General features: G+C 44.1%; 1 protein-coding gene across 3 annotated transcripts in view; it reads left to right on the forward strand.

The window, feature by feature from the left end:
- The window catches only part of LOC106582299 (unconventional myosin-Ib), a 171,804-nt gene that overhangs the window by 103,236 nt on the left and 43,601 nt on the right, over nucleotides 1-24,967 (forward strand). For all 3 annotated transcript variants that reach the window (XM_014165238.3, XM_082967165.1, XM_014165241.3), the window contains exons 4-8: nucleotides 2,027-2,121; nucleotides 10,102-10,206; nucleotides 11,347-11,393; nucleotides 20,699-20,762; nucleotides 24,389-24,487. In XM_014165238.3, coding sequence (XP_014020713.1) covers nucleotides 2,027-2,121; nucleotides 10,102-10,206; nucleotides 11,347-11,393; nucleotides 20,699-20,762; nucleotides 24,389-24,487 — 410 coding nt within the window. The remainder of the gene's footprint in view (nucleotides 1-2,026; nucleotides 2,122-10,101; nucleotides 10,207-11,346; nucleotides 11,394-20,698; nucleotides 20,763-24,388; nucleotides 24,488-24,967) is intronic.

Below are 24,967 nucleotides of genomic sequence, written 5' to 3' on the forward strand. Positions count from 1 at the left end.
ATTGGAACGAGGGTACTCAACATGAACTCGCGCGCCAGGTGTCTAATGGGCCATCATCGTTCCATGGCTCTTGTTCGGTCAGATCTCCCTCCAGAAGACTCAAAACACTTTGTAAAGGCTGGTGACATCTAGTGGAAGCAATAGGAAGTGCCAAAATATTCCTCAGCCCCTGTGTTTTTCAATGGCATAGGTTTAAAGGTAATACAACACATCAGGTATCCACTTCCTGTCAGAAAATGTCTCAGGGTTTTGCCTGCCAAATGAGTTCTGTTATACTCACAGACACCATTCAAACAGTTTTAGAAACTTTAGAGTGTTTTCTATCCATATATAATAAGTATATGCATATTCTAGTTACTGGGTAGGATTAGTAACCAGATTAAATCGGGTACATTTTTTTATCCAGCTGTGCAAATACTGCCCCCTAGCCCTAACAGGTTAAACAAATCAAAATATATTTTAGATTCTTGAAAGTAGCCACCCTTTGCCTTGATGACAGCTTTGCACACTCTTGGCATTCTCTCAACCAGCTTTATGGGGAATGCTTCTTCTTGAAGGAGTTCCCACATATGCTGAGCACTTGTTGGCTGCTTTTCCTTCACGCTGCTGTCCAACTTATACCAAACCATCTCAATTGGGTTGAGGTCAGGTGATTGTGGAGGCCAGGTCATCTGATGCAGCACTCCCTCACTCTCCTCTCCTTAGTGAAGTAGCCCTTACAAAGCCTGTAGGTCTGTTTTGGATTATTGTCCTTTTGATAAACAAATTATACTCCCACTGAGCGCAAACCAGATGGTATGGTGTATTGCTGCAGAATGCTGCGGTAGCGATGCTGGTTAAGTGTGCCTTGAATCCTAAATAAATCACTGACTGTCACCAGCAAAACACCATCACACCTCCTCCATGCTTCACGGTGGCAACCACACATGCAGAGATCATCCGTTCACATATTCTGCGTGTCACAAAGACACGGGGGTTGGAACCAAAAATCTCATTGGTACTCATCAAACCAAAGGACAGATTTCCACTGGTCTAATGTCCATTGCTTGTGTTTTTTGGCCCAAGCAAGTCTCTTCTTATTATTGGTGGCCTTTAGTAGTGGTTTCTTTGCAGCAATTCAACCATGAAGGCCTGCTTAACGCAGTCTCCTCTGAACAGTTGGTGTTGAGATGTCTGTTACTTGAACTCTGTAGCATTTATTTGGGCTGCAGTCTGAGGCTGGTAACTCTACTGCAGAGGATAAGTTCTTTAAAGGTAACTCTGGGTCATCCTTTCTTGTGGCGGTCCTCATGAGAGACAGTTTCATCATAGTGCTTGATGGTTTTTGCGACTACACTTGAAGTAACGTTCAAAGTTTTATATTTCTTGGATTGAAGGACCTTCATGTCTTAAAGTAATGATGGACTGTTGTTTGTCTTTGCTTATTTGAGCTGTTATTGCAGTAATATGGACTTGGTATTTTACCAAATAGGGCTATCTTCTGTATACCACCTTGTCACAACACAACTGATTGGCTCAAACGCATTAAGAAGGAAATTAATTCCACAAATGAACTTTTTACAAGGCACACCTGTTAATTGAAATGCATTCCAGTTGACTACCTCATGAAGCTGGTTGAGAGAATGCCAATAGTGTGCAAAGCTGTCATGTGTTTTTTCATAGTTTTGATGTCTTCACTATTATTCAACAATGAAGAAAATAGTAAAAATAAAGAAAAACATGTGTGTGTGGGTGTTCACTGTCTGCCTTGTTATCCCTACCTCCCTCGATAGCAACGCTATCTCGATTGTCTTGGGAACAAAGTTTAGTTTTGCCCTAGCATTAATTCATTTGATTCAACTATTAAACTTAACAAGCCTGTAATTAGTGGAATCGGTGTTGGTGTATACAATAGAACAAGCTTGGATGATAGAAAATATAGGAATGGACGTGTTGTTTAAGTTGCCTGGAAATGATGGGCCGACATCTGTGATGTGTTTGTGGACTATGAATTAATGTGAATGTGTATATCCTTGTTGTGTTGCAGCTATGCCCTGGCAGACGAGGCCTACCGTTCGCTGAGGGACCAGGATAAAGACCAGTGTATCCTCATCACAGGAGAGAGTGGCGCTGGAAAGACCGGTGAGTCTAGTCCTGCATCAAACACACTTTTATGGGCTCATTTTGAGAGGAATTAGTTAAAGTTAACTGTATTAGTTCAAGTTTGTGGGCGTAGTCACAGAACCACAAACCATGGTCAAATGTTTGTTCTTCCGCCTTTAATTGCAGTACATGAATTGATCAGTTGTATTGTAACACTTTTTTACAAAACATAATACGAATACATCAACATTTACACTGCCTTCAGGAAGTATTCACACCTTGACATTTTTCTACATTTTTCTTGTGTTCGCCTAAGTTGAAAAGGGATGACATGTTTTTTTCTTGTCACTGGCCTACACACAATAACCCATAATGTCAGCGCAATTATGTTTTTCGAAATGTTTACAAATTAATTAGAAATGAAAAGCTGAAATGCCTTGAGTCGATAAGTATTCAACCCCTTTGTTATGTCAAGCATAAATAAGTTCAGGAGTAAAACTGTGCATAAGTCGGATAATAAGTTGCAAAGACCAGGGAGGTTTTCAAATGCCTCGCTAAGAAGGGTGCCCATTGGTAGATGGGTAAAAAAAAAAAAAAAAAAGCAGACATTGAATATCCCTTCGAGCATGGTGAAGTTACTCATTACACTTTGGCTGTTGTATCAATACACCCAGTCACTACAAAGTTGCCGGAGAGGATGGAAACCACTCAGGGATTTCACCATGAAGCCAATGTTGCCGTTTAAACAGTTAGAGGTTAATGGCTGTGATGGGAGAAAACTGAGGATGGATCAACAGCATTGCAGTTACTCCACATTACTAACCTAAATGACAGAGTGAAAAGGAAGCCTGTGCAGAATAAAAATATTCCAAAACATGCATGTTTGCAATGAGGCACTAAAGTAATACTGCAAGTAAGGTGGCAAAGGAATTTACTTTTTGTCTAGAATAGTGTTATGTTTGGGGCAAATCATATAAAACACATTACTGTGTACCACTCTCCATATTTTCAAACATAGTGTTGGCTGCATCATGTCATGGGTATGCTTGTAATCGTTAATGATTTAAAAAACTATATGGAATGGAGCTAAGCACAGGCAAAATCCTAGAGGAAAAGCTGGTTTAGTATGCTTTTCACCAGACTGGGAGATGAAAATCCCCTTTCAGCAGGAAAAATAACCTAACACACAAGGCCAAATCTACACTATAGTTGCTTACCAAGGTGACAGTGAGTGGCCTAATTACAGTGTTTTTATATATATATATACTGCTCCAAAAAAGAAAGGGAACATTTAAACAACACATCCTAGATCTGATGAAAGAAATAATCTTATTAAATACCTTTTTCATTACATAGTTGAATGTGCTGACAACAAAATCACACAAAAATAATCAATGGAAATCCAATTTATCAACCCATGGAGGTCTGGATTTAGAGTCACACTCAAAATGAAAGTGGAAAACCACACTACAGGCTGCTCCAACTTTGTAATGTCCTTAAAACAAGTCAAAATGAGGCTCAGTAGTGTGTGTGTGGCCTCCACGTGCCTGTATGACCTCCCTACAACGCCTGGGCATGCTCCTGATGAGGTGGCGGATGGTCTCCTGAGGGATCTCCTCCCAGACCTGGACTAAAGCATCCGCCAACTCCTGGACAGTCTGTGGTGCAACGTGGCGTTGGTGGATGGAGCGAGACATGATGTCCCAGATGTGATCAATTGGATTCAGGTCTGGGGAACGGGCGGGCCAGTCCATAGCATCAATGCCTTCCTCTTGCAGGAACTGCTGACACACTCCAGCCACATGAGGTCTAGCATTGTCTTGCATTAGGAGGAACCCAGGGCCAACCGCACCAGCATATGGTCTCACAAGGGGTCTGAGGATCTCATCTCGGTACCTAATGACAGTCAGGCTACCTCTGGCGAGCACATGGAGGGCTGTGCGGCCACCCCACACCATGACTGACCCACCGCCAAACCGGTCATGCTGGAGGATGTTGCAGGCAGCAGAACGTTCTCCACGGCGTCTCCAGACTCTGTCACGTCTGTCACGTGCTCAGTGTGAACCTGCTTTCATCTGTGAAGAGCACAGGGCGCCAATCTTGGTGTTCTCTGGCAAATGCCAAACGTCCTGCACGGTGTTGGGCTGTAAGCACAACCCCCACCTGTGGACGTCGGGCCCTCATATCAGCCTCATGGAGTCTGTTTCTGACCGTTTGAGCAGACACATGCACATTTGTGGCCTGCTGGAGGTCATTTTGCAGGGCTCTGGCAGTGCTTCTCCTGCTCCTCCTTGCACAAAGGCTGAGGTAGCGGTCCTGCTGCTGGGTTGTTGCCCTCCTACGGCCTCCTCCACGTCTCCTGATGTACTGGCCTGTCTCCTGGTAGCGCCTCCATGCTCTGGACACTACGCTGACAGACACAGCAAACCTTCTTGCCACAGCTCGCATTGATGTGCCATCCTGGATGAGCTGCACTACCTGAGCCACTTGTGTGGGTTGAAGACTCCGTCTCATGCTACCACTAGAGTGAAAGCACCGCCAGCATTCAAAAGTGACCAAAACATCAGCCAGGAAGCATAGGAACTGAGAAGTGGTCTGTGGTCCCCACCTGCAGAACAACTCCTTTATTGGGGGTGTCTTGCTAATTGCCTATAATTTCCACCTGTTGTCTATTCCATTTGCACAACAGCATGTGACATTTATTGTCAATCAGTGTTGCTTCCTAAGTGGACAGTTTGATTTCACAGAAGTGTGATTGACTTGGAGTTACATTGTGTTGTTTAAGTGTTCCCTTTATTTTTTTGAGGGGGGGTGTGTGTGTGTGTGTGTGTGTGTGGGTGTGTGTTCAAGCTCTGTCAAATGGGTTGTTAATCATTGCTATTTTGTGTGTGTGTGTATGTATATTCAAGCTCTGTCAAATGGGTTGTTAGTCATTGCTATTTTTTTATATGGTTAGTATTTGTTCTACAATCAAGGTGTGTGAAGCTCTTAGAATCAACTTTGGTCTTTCTGGTTGAGTCTAATATGTATTGACTTAGGGGTGTGAATACTTATGTAAATTAGATTTCTGTGTTTCATTTTTAAAAACATGTTATCACTGTCATTATGGGATATTTAATCCATTTTGAATTGACTGTAACAGCAAAATGTGTCATACTTCAAGGGGTATGAATACTTTCTGAAGGCACTGTACAACACTATTGTGGATTATTTTGAATGTACCACACAAGGGTTTACTGATCTTGACTGCTAGCTTAACCTTGTAGGCCTGTGTTCTGTTTGCATTGTTCTAGTACATTCTGTTCTGTCTGTAGAACATACTGAGACTTGTAGCTGAGGGCAAATGGATAATAAGGGCAGGCAGGCAGCAGTAACCACAACAACATGTTGGATTTAGATCAGAGTTAGATAAACTTACCTTTTGCCAGAGCAGAGCTGGGGCAAGGATTTGTTATGGGAAAGCCAAAGTCATGTTTGTACCTGAAACAGTAGGTGCAAATGTACATGCAGGCATTGCAAAACAACTGAGTGTGAAGACTAAAGGGGCTGACTAATGGAAACAAACGTTGACAATAAAATTAAAGTCAGACGAAACGCTAGGAACAAACCATGACGGCTCTTGATTATTATTTTAATTTTGTCATGGTGTGCTGTCAGTGTTTTTTTAAAACCTGTGTTCTGATCTTGGAAAGTGTTTTGTAGGTAAAGATTAGCTGTAAGAAATCACACATGGAATGGTATTTACTGGCTAGTTGTTAAATACTGTACTTTAGCAGAGCAATTCTTTCTCCAGGTGATGGCCATATTGAATTGACAGGGAAGCATCTCCCTGCTCCTTATATGGGATGATATCACTATCACGCCTTGTCCTTCTCCTGACATCAGTTAAAATTACATATTCTCTTTTGTTGGTGGTTTTATGTTACTCTTTTACCAAAACTATGATAAGCCAATTGACATTTACATTTTAGTCATTTAGCAGACACACTTTTCCAGAGCGACTTACAGTAGTGAGTGCATACGTTTTCATACTTTTGTTCCATACCCATACCCGTATGAATCGAATCCACAACCCTGGCGTTGCAAGCGCCATGCTCTTCCAACTTGAGCCACATGGGATCACTTCACATAACATTCACTTAACATACTGTAACTTCACAACATTTTGCCCTGCTGTTACTCTTTTGAGTTTCCTTATTTTCTGCCTCTAACCTAACGCTTTCTCATTTCCACTTTAATAACACAAGACTGTTGGTGGGACTTTCATTCAGAAGTACACTGGGTGGTGGCTTTGAAAATCTGCCGACACAATAAACCAGGACTTGGTATTTTAAAAGTTGCATTTTCCTGTTAGAAGACCCTTTGTGGCATCGGTTTGTGGTGGAATTAATAGAATTCTCAGAGGTTCTAACCATTCTATTATTAGAATTCTGGCTTTCCTTCTGCTGGCCTGGCACCATTCATCTGGAGTCCTGGAGGCTGGAGTCAAACTACAGTACACTTCCCTGCCAGGTGAAGTGGGCTACTGGGTGATTTACAAAGGTGGTGTCAATCTAGTTTACTCTCCACTTGGATCAGAAGAAACTCCCTACACGTGGCCTTCATCTCAGAAATACATTTATGTTAATGTCAGCAGATATCCCACAGCCCTGAAACCATTGTGGTTAACTGGTGCTTTGATTATAAGGCTTTGGGCTATCTGTCACTGCAATGTTGACATCCTCATTTATTTTATGCAAAACATTAATGTTAGTCAAGTGGTATTACATTGTTCAACATCATTAATTGGTCTCCTTAGCAATGACAGTGCTGACAGAGGTCAGAGTTCACTATTTTTATAACTCCTTTTCTCCCTCAAACTTTTAGTCGAATTAAGTTAAGTGTGGCAACTTTATACAATTTGCTGACATTAGTGTACATTACAACCACTCACCATTTGTTTTCAGGTATTTTTTTCCTCCTTTTATCAGGGTGGGAAAGGACAGATCGAGACACTCATGGCTTTAAAGTCCCAATGCAGGAAGGGCGTCAGAGAAGCCAGGGCAATGAGATGTTAGGATTTTGGGTAACCTCGTCATTTTTGTAGGTTTACAGGCAGGACAGGAGGGGGGTAGATGTGGCTGAAGAAAATGGGTCTGGGTTTTCGGTATGGGGCGACTGGGGTATTCAGTCCAATTCATTACGCAGTCATCTTATGAAGAAATCGAATGATAGTATTTTGCTTATGGCGTTTTACGCGACAGGATTAATAGTACACTACATGACCAAAAGTATGTGGACACCTGCTCATCAAACATCTCCTTCCAAAATCATGGGCATTGATATGGAGTTAGTCGCCCCCTTTGCTGAATTAACAGCCTGCACTCTTCTGGGAAGGCTTTCCACTAGATGTTGGAACATTGCTGCGAGGACTTGCTTCCATAAAGCCACAAGCATTAGTGAAGTCGGCACTGATGTTGGGCGTTTAGGCCTGGCTCGCAGTCGGCGTTCCAATTAATCTCAAAGGTGTTCGATGAAGTTGAGGTCAGGGCTCTGTGCAGGCCAGTCAAGTTCTTCCACACTGATCTCGACAAACCATTTCTGTATGGACCTCGCTTTGTTCACGGGGCATTGTCATGCTGAAACAGGGCCTTCCACTAACTGTTGCCTCAAAGATGGGAGCACAGAATCGTCTAGAATGTCATTGTATGCTGTAGCATGAAGATTCTTTCACTTGAACTAAGGGGCTTAGCCCGAACCATGGAAAAACAGCCCCAGAAAAGTATTCCTCCACCAAACTTTACAGTTGGCACTATGCATTGGGGCAGGTAGCGTTCACCTGGCATCCGCCAGACCCAGAATTAACCATTGGACCTCCAGATGAAGTGTGATTCATCATTCCAGAGAACGTGTTTCCACTGCTACAGAGTCCAATGGCGGCAAGCCTTAAACCACTCCAGCCGTGCGCATGGTGATCTTAGGCTTGTGCGGCTGCTCAGACATGAAACCCAGCTTCATGAAGCTCCCAACGAACAGTTCTTGTGCTGACGTTGCATCCAGAGGCAGTTTGGAACTCAATAATGAGTGTTGCAACCGAGAACAGATGATTTTTACTCGCTTCAGCACTTGGCAGTCTCTTGTTCTGTGAGCTTGTGTGGCCTACCAATTTGCGGCTGAGCCGATGTTGCTCCTTGACGTTTCCACTTCACAATAACAGCACTTACAGTTGATCGGGGCAACTCTAGTAGTGCAAAACTTTGACGAACTGACTTGTTTGTAAGGGGTCATCCTATGACGGTGCCCTGTTGAAGGTCACAGCTATTCAGTAAGGCCATTCTACTGCCAATGTTTGTCTATGGAGATTGCATGACTGTGTGCTCGATTTTATACACCTGTCAGCAATGGGTGTGGCTGAAATAGCCGAATCCAGGGGCTGTCCAAATACTTTGCATCTATATGTATCGTACTGCCTTGTATGACTGCACCACCAATGGATTAATTTCTGACCGTACAGGGTCTGCCATGTAATACTTCTGCATATCTAAACTCCCTTACCTCAAAGAAAATCTCTGCCAATACTCCAAATAACAAGTAGCCTAGTTCCCTTTCAAGCCACCTGAATCTTTCATCACGTTTAGGGAACATGTAACCATTATCTTTGTATGAAATATCTGATGGGGTGAGATGGTAAATAAGTGGATGCATTAATCACAATTGGTCACTATCTACGTATCAGAGGATACCTCTGACCTAGGGAGTGTATCAACATGTTTAGTTATACTAGGTCTAGTCTTTGAAGTAGCATTGAATGGAGAGCTGTGACGACAAAAGCTGTTATCGGACAATATACAGGTGACAATGCAAGCTTCTGATTCCAGAGATATGGCTGAATGATATTATTATTTTGGCATTGAGTCTTCAAAGGTCATGGTGGTTCTAAATACTGCTGCTACAGATCAGATACCTTTTGAGATTACCAAACATGATATCGGTGATTTTTGGCTTAGTCACTGAGGTTTCTTACTGATATGATCCTCTAGATTTGCTTTAGGTTCTATGATCCTTTAATTCAACTATTGTGCTGATTCTCTGCTCCTCTCTCTACCCTCTCTCTCTTAATAGTATATGGGTTGTCATATAGGCCCTCTTAATAAGATTTTCTTCTCTGCTTTTTGGCTCTCCTCTCAATACTTACTTCCTTCATCAGATCTATACTCTTAGTGTCAGTAATCCACCAGTGCCACTAGCCAGGTTCATTTGTGGGCTGAGAGAACCACTGTTGTCCACCACATCCTCTTCCTCTATTTGATTGACAGGTCTCAAACTGTTTTTGGGTCACAGCTAGACACAGTCATCTTATTGACTAGGGCTGTTCTGAAGTCTGGACAGAACTTTACACTAATACTACAAACCATGACTGGACTTCATAACACTAATACTACAAACCATGTAACTTCATCATGAGGGTTTCTATCAAGACCAGACAGAGGATGATTCAGGAACATTTCTTAATAATATCAATGCACATAAATGTATAAATCCCATGGATTTGAATCACAAGCTGGCCTAGGCTAAAGGCTAAATCTTGACATGGGAATTGATTCTGGGAAAAACCAAGGATTATCCAAACTGATTATTCATACATACAGGCCATTTTTAAAGAGCTGGGTCTAGGAACCAACAAGTTCTCTCAACAACTTCTCCTATATAATGTGCCCAGTGTCTAGTGCGATCAGGACTATTAATGGTGATTATTGCTGTAATAATCAATGTTATAATGAACACCATGTAAGTTAACAAGGTGGTGGGTGGTGGTAGTTCTGGACCGTGTGAGTCATGTTTTCTTCTCCAGAGAGGGGCCCAGACCCCATCCCTGTAGGGCCTCTGGAGGATGATGTAAGGGGGATTTTGGGGTGTGGAGGGAGAGACTGGTTAGGGCTGGTGTAAGGGGGATTTTGGGGTGTGCCTCAGTTCAGCCATGTCTAGATGTAGAATGATTTTTGATAAAAGAACCCTGTCTATCTCTCTCTGAACATCCAGAGGCCAGTAAGCTGGTGATGTCATATGTGGCGGCGGTGTGTGGGAAGGGCCAGGAGGTGAACAAGGTGAAGGAGCAGCTGCTGCAGTCAAATCCCGTGCTGGAGGGTGAGTGTCCTAACCGTACCCATTTTATCAACCCCACCCTTTTTCTCATTCCCATGCTTTAGGTTCAGAGCCAGCAAGGCCAAGGCATCAGAGGGACACACCCACTTTAAGACTTGCCCTTCACTACAACACACTATGATACACTTTCTAGAATTTCTCTACCTCCTTTCAAATATTCACTGATCCCCAGTCCAATACATCAGGAAGGGAAAAACCCTCTCCATACTTGGGTGCTGGCACAAAGACGGCAGTGTTTTTAATTTGGAGTCTGTAGACAGGAAATGCCCATGAAGGAGGAAGCCAGGCTACTGATGCCCAGTACTGAGCTGCTACGCTACAGAGCCAGGCCCAGAACACATCTGTGAGAGTTTAACTGCTACAGGCTGTAATGACCCGTGGGGGAGAGAGGGAGAGGGAGAGGGAGAGGGAGAGAGAGAGGGAGAGGGGGAGAGAGAGGGAGGGAGAGAGGGAGAGGGGGAGAGAGAGGGAGAGGGGGAGAGAGAGGGAGAGGGGGAGAGAGAGAGGGGGAGAGAGAGGGAGAGGGGAGAGAGAGAGAGGGGGAGAGAGAGAGAGGGAGAGAGAGGGAGAGAGAGAGAGAGGGAGAGAGAGGGAGAGAGAGGAGAGAGAGAGAGAGAGAGAGAGGGAGAGAGAGAGAGAGGGAGAGAGAGAGAGAGGGAGAGAGGGAGAGGGAGGGAGAGAGGGAGAGGGAGAGAGAGAAAAAAAAATCCTGCTACACAAGGCTCCAGTCTATACCCCAGGCTTCCAAGGTACCTGATTTTTACATGGTGGTGTGTTGAATGACAAATTAATGCTGTTTAGTGTGAAATGTGGTTAGACTGGTTTTGGAGAGCAGTAGAGAACACGAATAATGCAGTTTTACTGTAGTTGGTGCTCTCACAAATATATACCGATAAATGAGGACTAGGATTGGCTTTTGCTGGTGTGACACTTTCTAGAAATGGGTATACTAAACTGAACAATCAAAACCATCCGTATGCAAAGTGTTAGTGCTTATGATTTAGCAGAGAAAGTGGTGAGGTTGCTTAATTACTTTCCCTAATTTGAAGTTATACAATCAATATTAGTTATCTACTGATTTGGAATGCCCTCTATCTAACCGATATGTGTTCTTCTTTTCAGCTTTCGGGAATGCTAAAACTGTGAGAAATGACAACTCATCCCGATTTGTAAGTATTTCTTTTTTTTCTATTTGTTGTCCTGAAACAAACAGTGGAGTTTGGCGGTGCTTTGATGGTCTCCTCCAATAAGAATCAGTGTCTGATGGTCTCCTCCAATGAGGATCGGTGTCTGGCGGTGTCCTCAAATCAAATTTTGTTTTCACATGCTTCGTAAACAACAGCTGTAGACTAGGGTATGTTTGGCAGCATGAGTGAAGGATGCTTTGTTGCGATATAGGAAGCCGATTCTAGATGTAATTTTGGATTGGAGATGCTTAATATGAGTCTGGAAGGAGACTTTACAGTCTAACCAGACACCCAGGTATTTGTAGTTGTCCACGTATTCAAAGTCAGAGCCGTCCAGAGTAGTGATGCTGGACGGGTGAGCAGGTGCGGGCAGTGATCGATTGAATAGCATGCATTTAGTTTTACTTGCGTTTAAGAGCAGTTGGAGGCCACGGAAGGAGAGTTGTATGGCATTGAAGCTCGTCTGGAGGGTAGTTAACATAGTGTCCAAAGAAGAGCCAGAAGTATACAGAATGGTGTCGTCTGCATAGAGGTGGATCAGAGAATCAGGCCCTCCGATTTGACACACTGAACTCTATCAGAGAAGTAGTTGCTAAACCAGGTGAGGCAATCATTTGAGAAACCAAGGCTGTCGAGTCTGCCAATAAGAATGTGGTGATTGACAGAGTCGAAAGCCTTAGCCAGGTCGATGAATACGACTGCACAGTAATAAATGTTATTGATGGCGGTTATGATGTCATTTAGGACCTTGAGCGTGGCTGAGGTGCACACATGACCAGCTCTGAAACCAGATTGCATAGCGGAGAAGGTACGGTGGGATTCGAAATGGTCGGTAATCTGTTTGTTAACTTGGCTTTCGAAGACCTTAGAAAGACAGGGTAGGATAGATATAGGTCTGTAGCAGTTTGGGTCTAGAGTGTCACCCCCTTTGAAGAGGGGGGATGACTGCGGAAGCTTTCCAATCTTTGGGAATCTCAGACGATACGAAAGAGAGGTTGAACAGGCTAGTAATAAGGGTTGCAACAATTTCGGCAGATAATTTTAGAAAGAGAGGGTCCAGATTGTCTAGCCCAGCTGATTTGTATGGGTCCAGATTTTGCAGCTCTTTCAGAACATCAGCTATCTGGATTTGGGTGAAGGAGAAATGGTGGGGGCTTTGGCGGGTTGCTGTGGAGGGTGCCGTGCAGTTGACCGGGGTAGGGGTATCCAGGTGGAAAGCACGGCCAGCCGTAGAGAAATGCTTATTGAAATTCTCAATTATAGTGGATTTATCGGTGGTAACAGTGTTTCCTAGCCTCAGAGCAGTGGGCAGCTGGGAGGAGGTGCTCTTATTCTCCATGGACTTTAGTGTCCCAGAACTTTTTTGAGTTAGTACTACAGGAATGCAAATTCTTGTTTAAAAAAGCTAGCCTTAGCTTTTCTAACTGCCTGTGTGTATTTGTTCCTAACTTCCCTGAAAAGTTGCATATCACGTGGGCTATTCGATGCTAATGCAGAACGCCACAGGATGTTTTTGTGCTGGTCAAGAGCAGACAGGTCTGGCGTGAACCAAGGACTATATCTATTCCTAGTTAAAATACATTTGAGTGGGGCATGCCTATTTAAGATGGTCAGGAAGGCACTTTTAAAGAATAGCCAGGCATCATCTACTGACGGGATGAGGTCAATGTCATTCCAGGATACCCAGCCAGGTCGATTAGAAAGGTCTGCTCGCAGAAGTGTTTTAGGGAGCGTTTGACAGTGATGAGGGGTAGTCGTTTGGTCGCAGACCCATTACGGATGCAGGCAGTGATCGCTGAGATCTTGATTGAAAACAGCAGAGGTGTATTTGGAGGGCGAGTTAGTTAAGATGACATCTTTGCCTGTGTTTATGGATTTGGGGTTGTACCTGGTAGGCTCATTGATAATTTGTGTGAGATTGAGGGCATCAAGCTTAGATTGTAGGATGGACGGGGTGTTAAGCATGTAGCAGTTTAGGTCACCTAGTAGCGCGAGCTCAGAAGATGGATAGGGGGCAATCAATTCACATATGGTATCGAGGGCACAACTGGGGGCAGAGGGAGGTCTATAGCAAGCGGCAACAGTGAGAGACTTGTTTCTGGAAAGGTGAATTTTTTGAAGTAGAAGCTCGAATTGTTTGGGTACAGACTTGGATTGTAATACAGAACTTTGCAGGCTATCTTTGCAGTAGATTGCAACACCGCCCCCTTTGGCAGTTCTATCTTGGCGGAAAATGTTATAGTTAGCGATGGAGATTTCTGGGTTTTTGGTGGTTTTCCTAAGCCAGGATTCAGACAAAGCTAAGACATCCGGGTTGGCATTGTGTGCTAAAGCAGTGAGTAAAACAAACTTAGGGAGTAGGCTGCTTATGTTAACCTCTATGGGCTAGGTGGGACGCTTGCTACTCAACAGCCAGTGTAATCCCGTGGCGCGATATTCAAATACCTTAGAAATGCTGTTACTTCAATTTCTCAAACATATGACTATTTTACACCATTTTAAAGACAAGACTCTCGTTAATCTAACCACACTGTCCGATTTCAAAAAGGCTTTACAACGAAAGCAAAACATTAGATTATGTCAGCAGAGTACCCAGCCAGAAATAATCAGACACCCAATTTTCAAGCTAGCATATAATGTCACATAAACCCAAACCACAGCTAAATGCAGCACTAACCTTTGATCTTCATCAGATGACAATCCTAGGACATTATGTTATACAATACATGCATGTTTTGTTCAATCAAGTTCATATTTATATCAAAAACCAGCTTTTTACATTAGCATGTGACTAGCATGTGACTTGCATTCCCACCAAACACTTCCGATGAATTGACTAAATTACTCACGATTAACGTTCACAAAAAACATAACAATTATTTTAAGAATTATAGATACAGAACTCCTCTATGCACTCGCTATGTCCGATTTTAAAATAGCTTTTCGGTGAAAGCACATTTTGTAATATTCTGAGTAGATAGCCCGGCCATCACAGGCTACCTATTTTGACACCCACCAAGTGTGGTACTCACCAAACTCCGATTTACTATTAGAAAAGTTTGATTACCTTTGCTGTTCTTCGTCAGAATGCACTCCCAGGACTTCTACTTCAATAACAAATGTTGGTTTGGTCCCAAATAATCCATAGTTATATCCAAATAGCGGTGTTTTGTTCGTGCGTTCAAGACACTATGCTAATGGTAAAGGGTGACGCGCCCGACGTGTTTCGTGACAAAAAAAATCTAAATATTCCATTACCGTACTTCGAAGCATGTCAACCGCTGTTTAAAATCAATTTTTATGCTATTTTTCTCGTAAAAAAGCGATAATATTCCGCCCGGGAGTCGTTGTTTTCGTTCAAAGAGAGAGAAAGTAAACATGGTGTCGGCTCGTGCAAACGCCTCCAGTCTCATTGTCCTCTGATCGACCACTTTCCAAATGCGCTAATGTTTTTCAGCCAGGGCCTGCAAAGACATCATTCAGCTTTTTCCCGCCTTCTGAGAGCCTATGGGAGCTTTAGAAAATGTCACGTTATGCCAGAGTTCCCCTGTTTTGGTTAGAGATGATCAAGAAGGCCATGAAATGGTCAGAGAGCGCTTCCTGTTTGGAATCTTCTCAGGTTTTGGCCTGCCAAATGAGTTCTGTTATACTCAGACACCATTCAAACAGTTTTAGAAACTTTAGGGTGTTTTCTATCCAAATCAAACAATTATATGCATATTCTAGTTACTGGGCAGGAGTAGTAACCAGATTAAATCGGGTACGTTTTTTATCCGGCCATGCAAATACTGCCCCCTATCCCCAACAGGTTAGCATGCATGAAACCAAGGCTTTTACGTCTACAGAAGTCAACATATGAGAGCACCTGGGGAGTGGTAGTGGAGCTAGATACTGCAGGATAAGTAGGATAAGGGTACGGCCAAAGGCTATACGAACTGGCCGTCTAGCAAGTTCGGAACAGAGAGTAGAAGGAGCAGGTTTCTGGGCACGATGGCATAGTGTACAGACAAAGGTAAGGTAGGATGTGAGTGCATTGGAGGTAAACCTAGGCATTGAGTAGTGATGAGAGATGTAGTCTCTAGAGATGTTTAAACCAGGTGATGTCATCGCATATGTAGGAGGTGGAACAATATGGTTGGTTAAGGCATATTGTGCAGGGCTAGAGGCTCTACAGTGAAATAAGACAGTAATCACTAACCAGGACAGTAATGGATCAGGCATATTGATATTAGAGAGAGGCATGCGTAGCCAAGTGAACATATGGGTCCAGTGAGTGGTTGGGCTGACTGGGGACATGGGGATTCAGACAGTTAGCAGACCGATGCTAACAGTTAGTAGGCCGGGGCTAAACCAGCTTGCAGTTAGCAGACCGGGGTTGGCAAGCTAGCAGTTAGCAGACCGGGTTAGCAAGCAAGCAGTTGGCAGACCGGGGCTAGCAGTTAGCAGACCGGGGCAGGCAAGCTAGCAGTTAGCAGACCGGGGCAAGCAAGTTAGCAGTTAACAGACCGGGGCAGCAAGTTAGCCTTTGGGGGATGTCGCGATGGGGATGCCGCCTCTTCGTGCGGTGACGTCGATAGACCAGTCATGGAATTAGTAGGGTTCCAAGTAGCTCTAGGTAGCTAGTAGGCCGCGGTTAGCAGAATGGGCCTTCAGCGGACGTCGCACCTGAGGGGCCCGTTGGATCACGTTGATGGGATAGTTTAGAACGGAGCACATCCAGTTTATTCTCCAGTGATTACATGTTTGCCAATAGAACGGTGGGTAGAGGCAATTTTCCACTCTTCGATGTAGTCTTGTCAGGTATCCCACACTCCGGCGTCTCCTCAGAGTATTGGGGATTTGGGCCTGGTCCACGATAATCAATACGTCTTTCGCTTCCGACTCATTGAAGTAGAATTCCTCTTCCAAATGGAGGTTAGTGATAGCACTGATGTCCAGAAGTGCTTTTCGAACATATGAAACGATGGCGGAAACATGTACAAAAAAAGTTAAGATCAGCACAACAAAAAACTCAAAGTAGCACAATTGGTCAGGATCCTTTAAAACTGCTGCAATTCTCTCCGGCGCCATCCTCTGAGACTCCGTTTCTGATGGTCTCGTCCAATGAAGTTCATTGTTTACTCTAGATTAAGACAGAAAAACAAACCCTCAACCTTTCTCTTTTATCTCACTCTTTTTTTCCTCCCATGTCTCTCATATCACTTTCTCCCCTTGTCCTTCCCTCTTTTTCTTCTCTCAGTATAGCCTGTATTTGTCTCTCTCTACAGAACCTGACATAACACCAAGCCATTACATTTACAGTTGCAGCAGCACAGGATAGAGGTGACACCCACATCGGGGTATTTGTTTTTGGCAACTATATCCAGATGTCTGCCAATGGCCCCTGCCAAGTTACCTTTGGAAAACGTATCTTTTCTCCAGAAGCGCAACTCCTTGGCGTCATGTTTTCCGACAGGGAGATGGCTCTTAAAGCATTAAAGATATCCACTCCCACCTGGCCCAGGCGCCAGTACGGTGCTGCTGGTACAGTTTAAGATTACAGCACATCATGCAAAACGCCTTGTGTCTCGGGCCTCAGCTGGTGTGGAGACTGTATCAACGATACAATCTCGTCAGCCAATGGGAGGGTTAGGTTTACAGTAACTGTGTTACTGTGACCACTGACCTTTGACCTTTCAAGCTGCTCCTCAGCTGCCATTGGCCAACTGCCCCTGTGGAACTAACATAATTGGAGGCCTACTACTCTACCTCGCCTTCCCTAAAATGACTTATGCACAGTGAGAATTCTGTTGCGAACGTGGCTCCTGCAGCACTGGAGCATTAGGAAACGTTGACTGACACTTTGAATGATGGAACTAACATCAGCAGGTTGATGATGCAATCACTATCTTGCTCTTGCAAGGTTTTTGTCTGGCAGACTAATCTAGGAAAACATTTAATTTCCAGACGCTGTAGAGAAAAAAAATGAGATGTCACATTTTGGACTGCAGCACGTTTTTGCATGGTATTTCTTTCTCACGCTTCCTTGCTGGCTAGCTGTGTATTCCACAGGGGTCCATTGGCAGCCAGCAGCTGCCTGTTCCAGATTCCAATGTTTCTGATGTCATCACATTACTGCAGGCTTCCCCAAGACTGGAAACGCATTGACTGACTGACCCATACCCCACACTGCCTCAGGGGCTAACCAGTCCTCACCTAATGCCTATTTATCTAACCTTTACTTAACCAGGCAGGTCAGTTAAGAACACATTCTTATTCATAATGATGGCCTAATGTCTAGGGATGTGGTTAGGGATCTGGTCATCAGTACAAAATTCACAGCCCCTACTCATGTCATGTATAATTTTGTTGTCTTAACTTAAATGTTCCATGAGTCAGTTTAGTCTGGAGTACAAGTGCTCCATGTACCAAACTATATGGCCTCTGTGGCATCCATAAGGTTGTGCCACTCACTCACCAACCCCATGGTGTACCTATCTATCTGGCCCTAGCCTGTGCTCAGCTTTAGGATATCATAGCAGGGGAATCATTTGGGATTATGCCTGATCTGTTTATATTTAGGTAACCTTGGTATAAACCGCTGGATGAGCACCTCCTGTGTGTTCCACTGAATGCCATTTTGTCCAAACTCCTCTCCTCAAAACAAGGACCGAATGTTTGCTCTGTTTCTTCCCCCTGCAGAGAGACTGGTGATGTTGTTGAATCTGGCAGCGTCCATCGCCAGTTTAAGCTACAGCTTTTTGAAGAACTGTCAGCTATAAATAAAAGGAAGAAAAATCTAAACCGCCACAAAGACACTGGGCCCACTGTCATTTATAACTTCTATTCCAAACCTGAAACAGAACAGAGGGAGAAAGTGAGCGAGATGGTTTGTTTTACTTACCTTTCAAATGGGAGAAGAAACAAAGGCATTTCCTCCACTTACAGTCTATCACGTCACAGCAAACCAATATGTGATTTGGCAGCTGACTTTATGAACAGGTCTAGTGCCTGGAGACAAAACGACTTCTTCAAAATGAATTTAAAGAGAAACTCCTTTCTCCTTTCTATTCCCTCTGGTAACGTAAAGCTCATTTCAGTGAGGTTTGCAGTGATCCCTGCCTGTGCATATGAGAGCTTCCTCCTGCCTCTTACCTACTGCCTGGGATCTGGAAATCTTTTCAATGGCCATTTCAGTTGTTAATACACTGCTCAAAAAAAGAAAGGGAACACTTAAACAACACAATGTAACTCCAAGTCAATCACACTTCTGTGAAATCAAACTGTCCACTTAGGAAGCAACACTGATTGACAATACATTTCACATGCTGTTGTGCAAATGGAATAGACAACAGGTGGAAATTATAGGCAATTACCAAGACACCCCCAATAAAGGAGTGGTTCTGCAGGTGGTGACCACAGACCACTTCTCAGTTCCTATGCTTCCTGGCTGATGTTTTGGTCACTTTTGAATGCTGGCGGCGCTTTCACTCTAGTGGTAGCATGAGACGGAGTCTACAACCCACACAAGTGGCTCAGGTAGTGCAGCTCATCCAGGATGGCACATCAATGTGAGCTGTGGCAAGAAGGTTTGCTGTGTCTGTCAGCGTAGTGTCCAGAGCATGGAGGCGCTACCAGGAGACAGGCCAGTACATCAGGAGATGTGGAGGAGGTCGTAGGAGGGCAACAACCCAGCAGCAGGACCGCTACCTCCACCTTTGTGCAAGGAGGAGCAGGAGGAGCACTGCCAGAGCCCTGCAAAATGACCTCCAGCAGGCCACAAATGTGCATGTGTCTGCTCAAACGTTCAGAAACAGACTCCATGAGGGTGGTATGAGGGCCCGACGTCCACAGGTGGGGGTTGTGCTTACAGCCCAACACCGTGCAGGACATTTGGCATTTGCCAGAGAACACCAAGATTGGCAAATTCGCCACTGGCGCCCTGTGCTCTTCACAGATGAAAGCAGGTTCACACTGAACACGTGACAGACGTGACAGAGTCTGGAGACGCCGTGGAGAACGTTCTGCTGCCTGCAACATCCTCCAGCATGACCGGTTTGGCGGTGGGTCAGTCATGGTGTGGGGTGACATTTCTTTGGGGGGCCGCACAGCCCTCCATGTGCTCGCCAGAGGTAGCCTGACTGCCATTAGGTACCGAGATGAGATCCTCAGACCCCTTGTGAGACCATATGCTGGTGCGGTTGGCCCTGGGTTCCTCCTAATGCAAGACAATGCTAGACCTCATGTGGCTGGAGTGTGTCAGCAGTTCCTGCAAGAGGAAGGCATTGATGCTATGGACTGGCCCGCCCGTTCCCCAGACCTGAATCCAATTGACCACATCTGGGACATCATGTCTCGCTCCATCCACCAACGCCACGTTGCACCACAGACTGTCCAGGAGTTGGCGGATGCTTTAGTCTAGGTCTGGGAGGAGATCCCTCAGGAGACCATCCGCCACCTCATCAGGAGCATGCCCAGGCATTGTAGGGAGGTCATACAGGCACGTGGAGGCCACACACACTACTGAGCCTCATTTTGACTTGTTTTAAGGACATTACATCAAAGTTGGATCAGCCTGTAGTGTGGTTTTCCACTTTAATTTTGAGTGTGACTCCAAATCCAGACCTTCATGGGTTGATAAATTGTATTTCCATTGATAATTTTTGTGTGATTTTGTTGTCAGCACATTCAACTATGTAAAGAAAAAAGTATTTAATAAGATTATTTCTTTCATTCAGATCTAGGATGTGTTGTTTAAGTGTTCCCTTTATTTTTTTGAGCAGTATATTTACCCATTGATTCCTGAAGAATATCACTTAAAGGAAAACTCCACCCAAAAACAATATTTTGGTAGTTTCATTAGTCTATTGTTGACATAGTCCCAAAATGTTATGCTTGTCAGCAATCAAGTTTTCAAGATATGCAACTTTCAAAATACAGAAATCATCCCTGTATGATGCATTTTGCATCATACAGGGATGATTTCTGTATTTTGAAAGTTGCATATCTTGAAATGCATAGTGAGAATAACTTTAAAGCCACACCAGGGCATTGTGGTAATGCCAGTGCTCCAAAGTGACGTTGCCACGATATTAAAGACCTTAATGCTCTGTCATCAAGGGGTGGGCCCTGTGCCCGACTCATCCCATTGGTCCTTTTTTATCTTGTTTTGGCTGCCTGGAAAACCACTTCATTGCTAAAAGGACATAGAGGGAAATCAGAGAAGGGAGTGTCCCAAATGGCACCTATTCCCTATATAGTGGTTGTCAGGCACTTCTAACCACTGTGTTCTCTCTTCTTCTCTGCAGGGAAAATACATGGACATTGAGTTTGATTTCAAAGGAGACCCTCTGGGTGGAGTTATTAGCAACTGTGAGTATTATAAAGTACACACACACCTTAGGCTGCGATACAATGGCCACATGCTAAGCTCTCTTCCATCCCTCTAGCCCTGTCATGTCACTGATGTGAGCGTGGTAGTGATAGAGTAGCCCTCTCACTGTTATATCCCACTGACACAGTTGGCTCAATTAAATCCCCCAGTAAGTCAGTCAGTCATCCCACCCTGATAATGGTTTGTCTCACACCATACACCACAGGGCCAGATCCAGGGAGAGAGAGAGAAATAGAGAGGGAGTCATAGAGCAGGACTGGGAGATATAGAGAGAGGGGAGGGCCTGAAAGAAGGGAAGAGATGGGGTAGATCATAACATGTCACATTCCGCATGCTGTCCCTGCACGCCCGGTTGGTCGGCTCACCAAAGAGAGATGGAGATCAAAGATATGACATTGTTTCCAGTCAATGGAGGGTCATTGACACAGAGGAACTAGAGTGTGAGGAAGCAAACTAAAACAACCTCAACAGTTGCCAAACATACACATTAAATCATGGAAGAGTAGTTTCTGACTGCAGTGCCTCGTCTTGTCGCTCTATCTTGCCCCTCCAACCTCTGTTATTGTTTCGTCCTGTCTCATGTTCATGTTTTGTCTGGCGTGAAGAGATTCAGCCATGAGGTCACAGGAAACAGAGTGGTTGATCTGTCACACATACTCCACTGTCCTCTCTGTCTTATGGACTACCTGGTCTGATGACTCCTTGCTGTCCCCAGTCCACCTGGTCGTGCTGCTGCCCCAGTTTCAACTGTTCTGCCTGCGGCTATGGAACCCTGACCTGTTCACTGGACATGCTACCTTGTCCCAGACCTGCTGTTTTCAACTCTCTAGAGACAGCAAGAGCGGTAGAGATACTCTGAATGATCGGCTATGAAAAGCCAACTGACATTTACTCCTGAGATGCTGACCTGTTGCACCCTCTACAACCACTGTGATTATTATTATCTGACCCTGCTGGTCATCTATGAACATTTGAACATCTTGGCCATGTTCTGTTATAATCTCAACCCGGCACAGCCAGAAGAGGACTGACCACCCCTCATAGCCTGGTTCCTCTCTAGGTTTCTTCCCAGGTTCTGGCCTTTCTAGGGAGTTTTTCCTAGCCACCGTGCTTCTACACCTGCACTGCTTGCGATTTGGGGTTTTAGGCTGGGTTTCTGTTCAGCACTTTGTGACATCAGCTGATGTAATAAGGGCTATATAAATAAATGTGATTGAAATTTGATTATGGAGTAGCTAATGAAGACGGTCCAGTACAAGGAGATATTTATTAGGATGAAGTGACGAGAAGGACAGACTGGGATGGATGGAAGGGGAAAGGCCTTGACTGCCTGAGGGCTTCCCTCAGAAGTCACAAGCTATAAATTCCTCTGGGTCTTTGTTGCTGCTGCAGCACAGTCAGCTGACAGCTCGTTATGGCCCTCACACCAACTCCAGCTTGCTCCATGACCTGAAGGTCTTCTTTAACTGCGGATATAGAGCAGGAACACCTCTAGGGAAGTTGTTCTCAAACCTCTCCTTGGGACCCACAGACATTTCACAATTTTGTTGTAGCCGAGAACTAACTTGCATGATTCACTTAGTCAAGGGCCTGATAATTAGTTGACAATTTAAATCAAATGTTAGCTGTTGACTAGATCAAATACATGGAACGGTTATGGGTCCCCAGGAGAGGTTTGAGGACCCCTGCTCTAGGACATGGTCACAGTACAGTGGAGCAGCTAGGGTTAGGCCACAGTGGAGAAGGGTTTAGGACACTGCATCCATGCATGCTAGTTTTGTATGGGATAATGTGTGAAACTGTGTGTTGAACTTTGGACTGAGAATCTTGTTTTATGTTTTTAACTTTGTATGTCATTGGGGAATTAGTTTGGTACCCTAACATTTACACTATTGCGATAACAAAGTAGACTTGAATAGTGGTAACGTGCCAGGAAGAGGGTTTCCAATGCCCAAACGGCCAGTCGTTTGGTGCTTGCTATACCCAAGTCAAAACAGCAAGACAGGACTTCCATTCTTACTTTGCAGTATATATCATGTCTGACATTTCTCCTTAAATGTATATTTGTTCATAATACCATTCTAAATTTGACAAATGCTTTATAGCAGGCATGGAAAACATAGCGAAGTGGCCTTAGTAGTGAAAAGCAATAACAGGGCTGAACTCTTCCAGTGTACAAAAGAGGAAAGGTCACAACAGAGAGAAGAGCCCCCTGTGGGGGAGACCCTGAATGTTCAGAACATTCTTGAGCCACTTTTCTTGTTCCTGTGTCTTATTTTCTGTTGTTGGAACTCACTGTTGTGAGTTTGGTCTGGTCAATAGGATGCTTGTAGGCAGTTACGTGTGAATCTCGTAGGGTACAAGCCAAGGGGAGCCACAAATTGAGACTAACAATTTTTATGACTGGGGGAGGGGGCAGAGAATAGTCTCATTGCAAGACTTCATTGTCTTGTATGTACTCAGTATTAGAAAATAGATATCAAGGTTTGGCAGAGAGGGAGAAAGGATTCATGTTCTGTCCCCTTTTTGATTACAGTTCAGAGGCAATGCATCGCTCAGCTCGGCTCGTCTGTCGCTCTGTAAAAGATGCTATGTTATTGATGAGCTGACGGAAAACCCAGAGAGAACCACTTAGTAATTAACACACACACTTAATGATGAACACACACTTAGTGACAACCATGTGACGTTGAAGCGTGGCTAGCAATAGCTGGCACCGATTCGTGACCACCACCTACCTTATAGCTGTTGACGCCCGGGGCTCACTCATATATATATATATATATATATATATATATATATATATATATATATATATATATACGCACGTACATACGCACGTTCTATTGACCTGTGTCAGAGAGGGTGTAAATTCATTAGGAAGTGGTTCCTGACACTCTTCAAGCAGTTAATGCCCCTGCTGAGAAGATGAGTCAGGACTTATGGCTCGTAGCGGAATGCCAACAGGCATCCTATAGCCCTATCTTCAACATAACTTGGCTTGTCAAGCAAACAGTGCTTTTCTATGCCTGTCCATTACCAAACTCAAAACCAAATTCTTAGTTTTCTGATCAACTTGAAAGACCTAGGGCTCTTACTCTGACCACAACATTAACTGATTAAATACAAAAGTGTGTGTAATTTATGTTCATGTGTAATTAATCGAGGATGCCATTTCTTAGTTAAACTCCTTAGTATCATAAGTATACATCCCATATATCCTTTCAATATAGGTGTTGTAGTTGGTCATTAGCCATGGAGGAGCAGCTGACTTGATCTCTTCATATGGTTTCCTCCTCGGTGTCTTCTTGTGCCGGCTGGCTAGGAGGCTCCACTTCTATACAATGAACAATGAGACGCCAACATGACCATGGCTTGGTCACCTTGGAAACACTAATATTTGGCTATAACAGGGAGATACATCCCTCGGTGCACTACCGATGTGGTCTGACACTGACCATGTGTACACGTAAAATATCAGTTGTGTTCTTAGCTCATCGAATGGAATCTTTTATGTCCTGCCCGTGTAGAAAGCTCATCAAATAAGTTATCTCTTTTTAACAGTCGTGTCTTTTTAATCCCCTGTATTTTTGTTGTCCCATAGATTTGTTGGAGAAGTCCAGGGTTTGCAAACAGCCAAGAGGAGAGAGAAACTTCCACATCTTCTACCAGCTTCTTTCTGGAGCTTCAGGTGACACCCTGAGTAAGTTATACACACAGTTATCGGTAACACTTCATTTGACACCAGTGCTTATAACACCTGCATGACAATGTCATTAACATGTTATGAAGCGTCTTTACATGTGTCATAACATCTCAGAAATGGTCATGAGTGTTTAAGATATGTAATGACACTTAGAAACGGCGGTAAATAAAATGTCACGAGTTATCTAACGGATGCATGTCTTGGTTACGTGACCATTACTTAAACATGAACCTGTGATTAAGTACAGAGAACAAAGACTAAAACCAGTATGGCTTATTTGTTCTCAGCTGGAGCTCAGCCACTGTTTGGCAGTATTGTTGAAGGAGAACAATATCATGGTGGACAAATATCAAATGACTTGATTTAGCAGCAGTTAATGTAACCTGTAATCCAATACACCATGCAGTGGAATGGCTTTCTTTGATCCCTGATACAGGCCTTTAAAGGTGCCCATTGAAACTGCGTCTCTGAAATGTT

The sequence above is a fragment of the Salmo salar genome, chromosome 21 (genome assembly GCF_965601325.2).
Source record: "Salmo salar chromosome 21, fSalSal1, whole genome shotgun sequence".
Classification (NCBI taxonomy): Eukaryota; Metazoa; Chordata; class Actinopteri; order Salmoniformes; family Salmonidae; genus Salmo; species Salmo salar.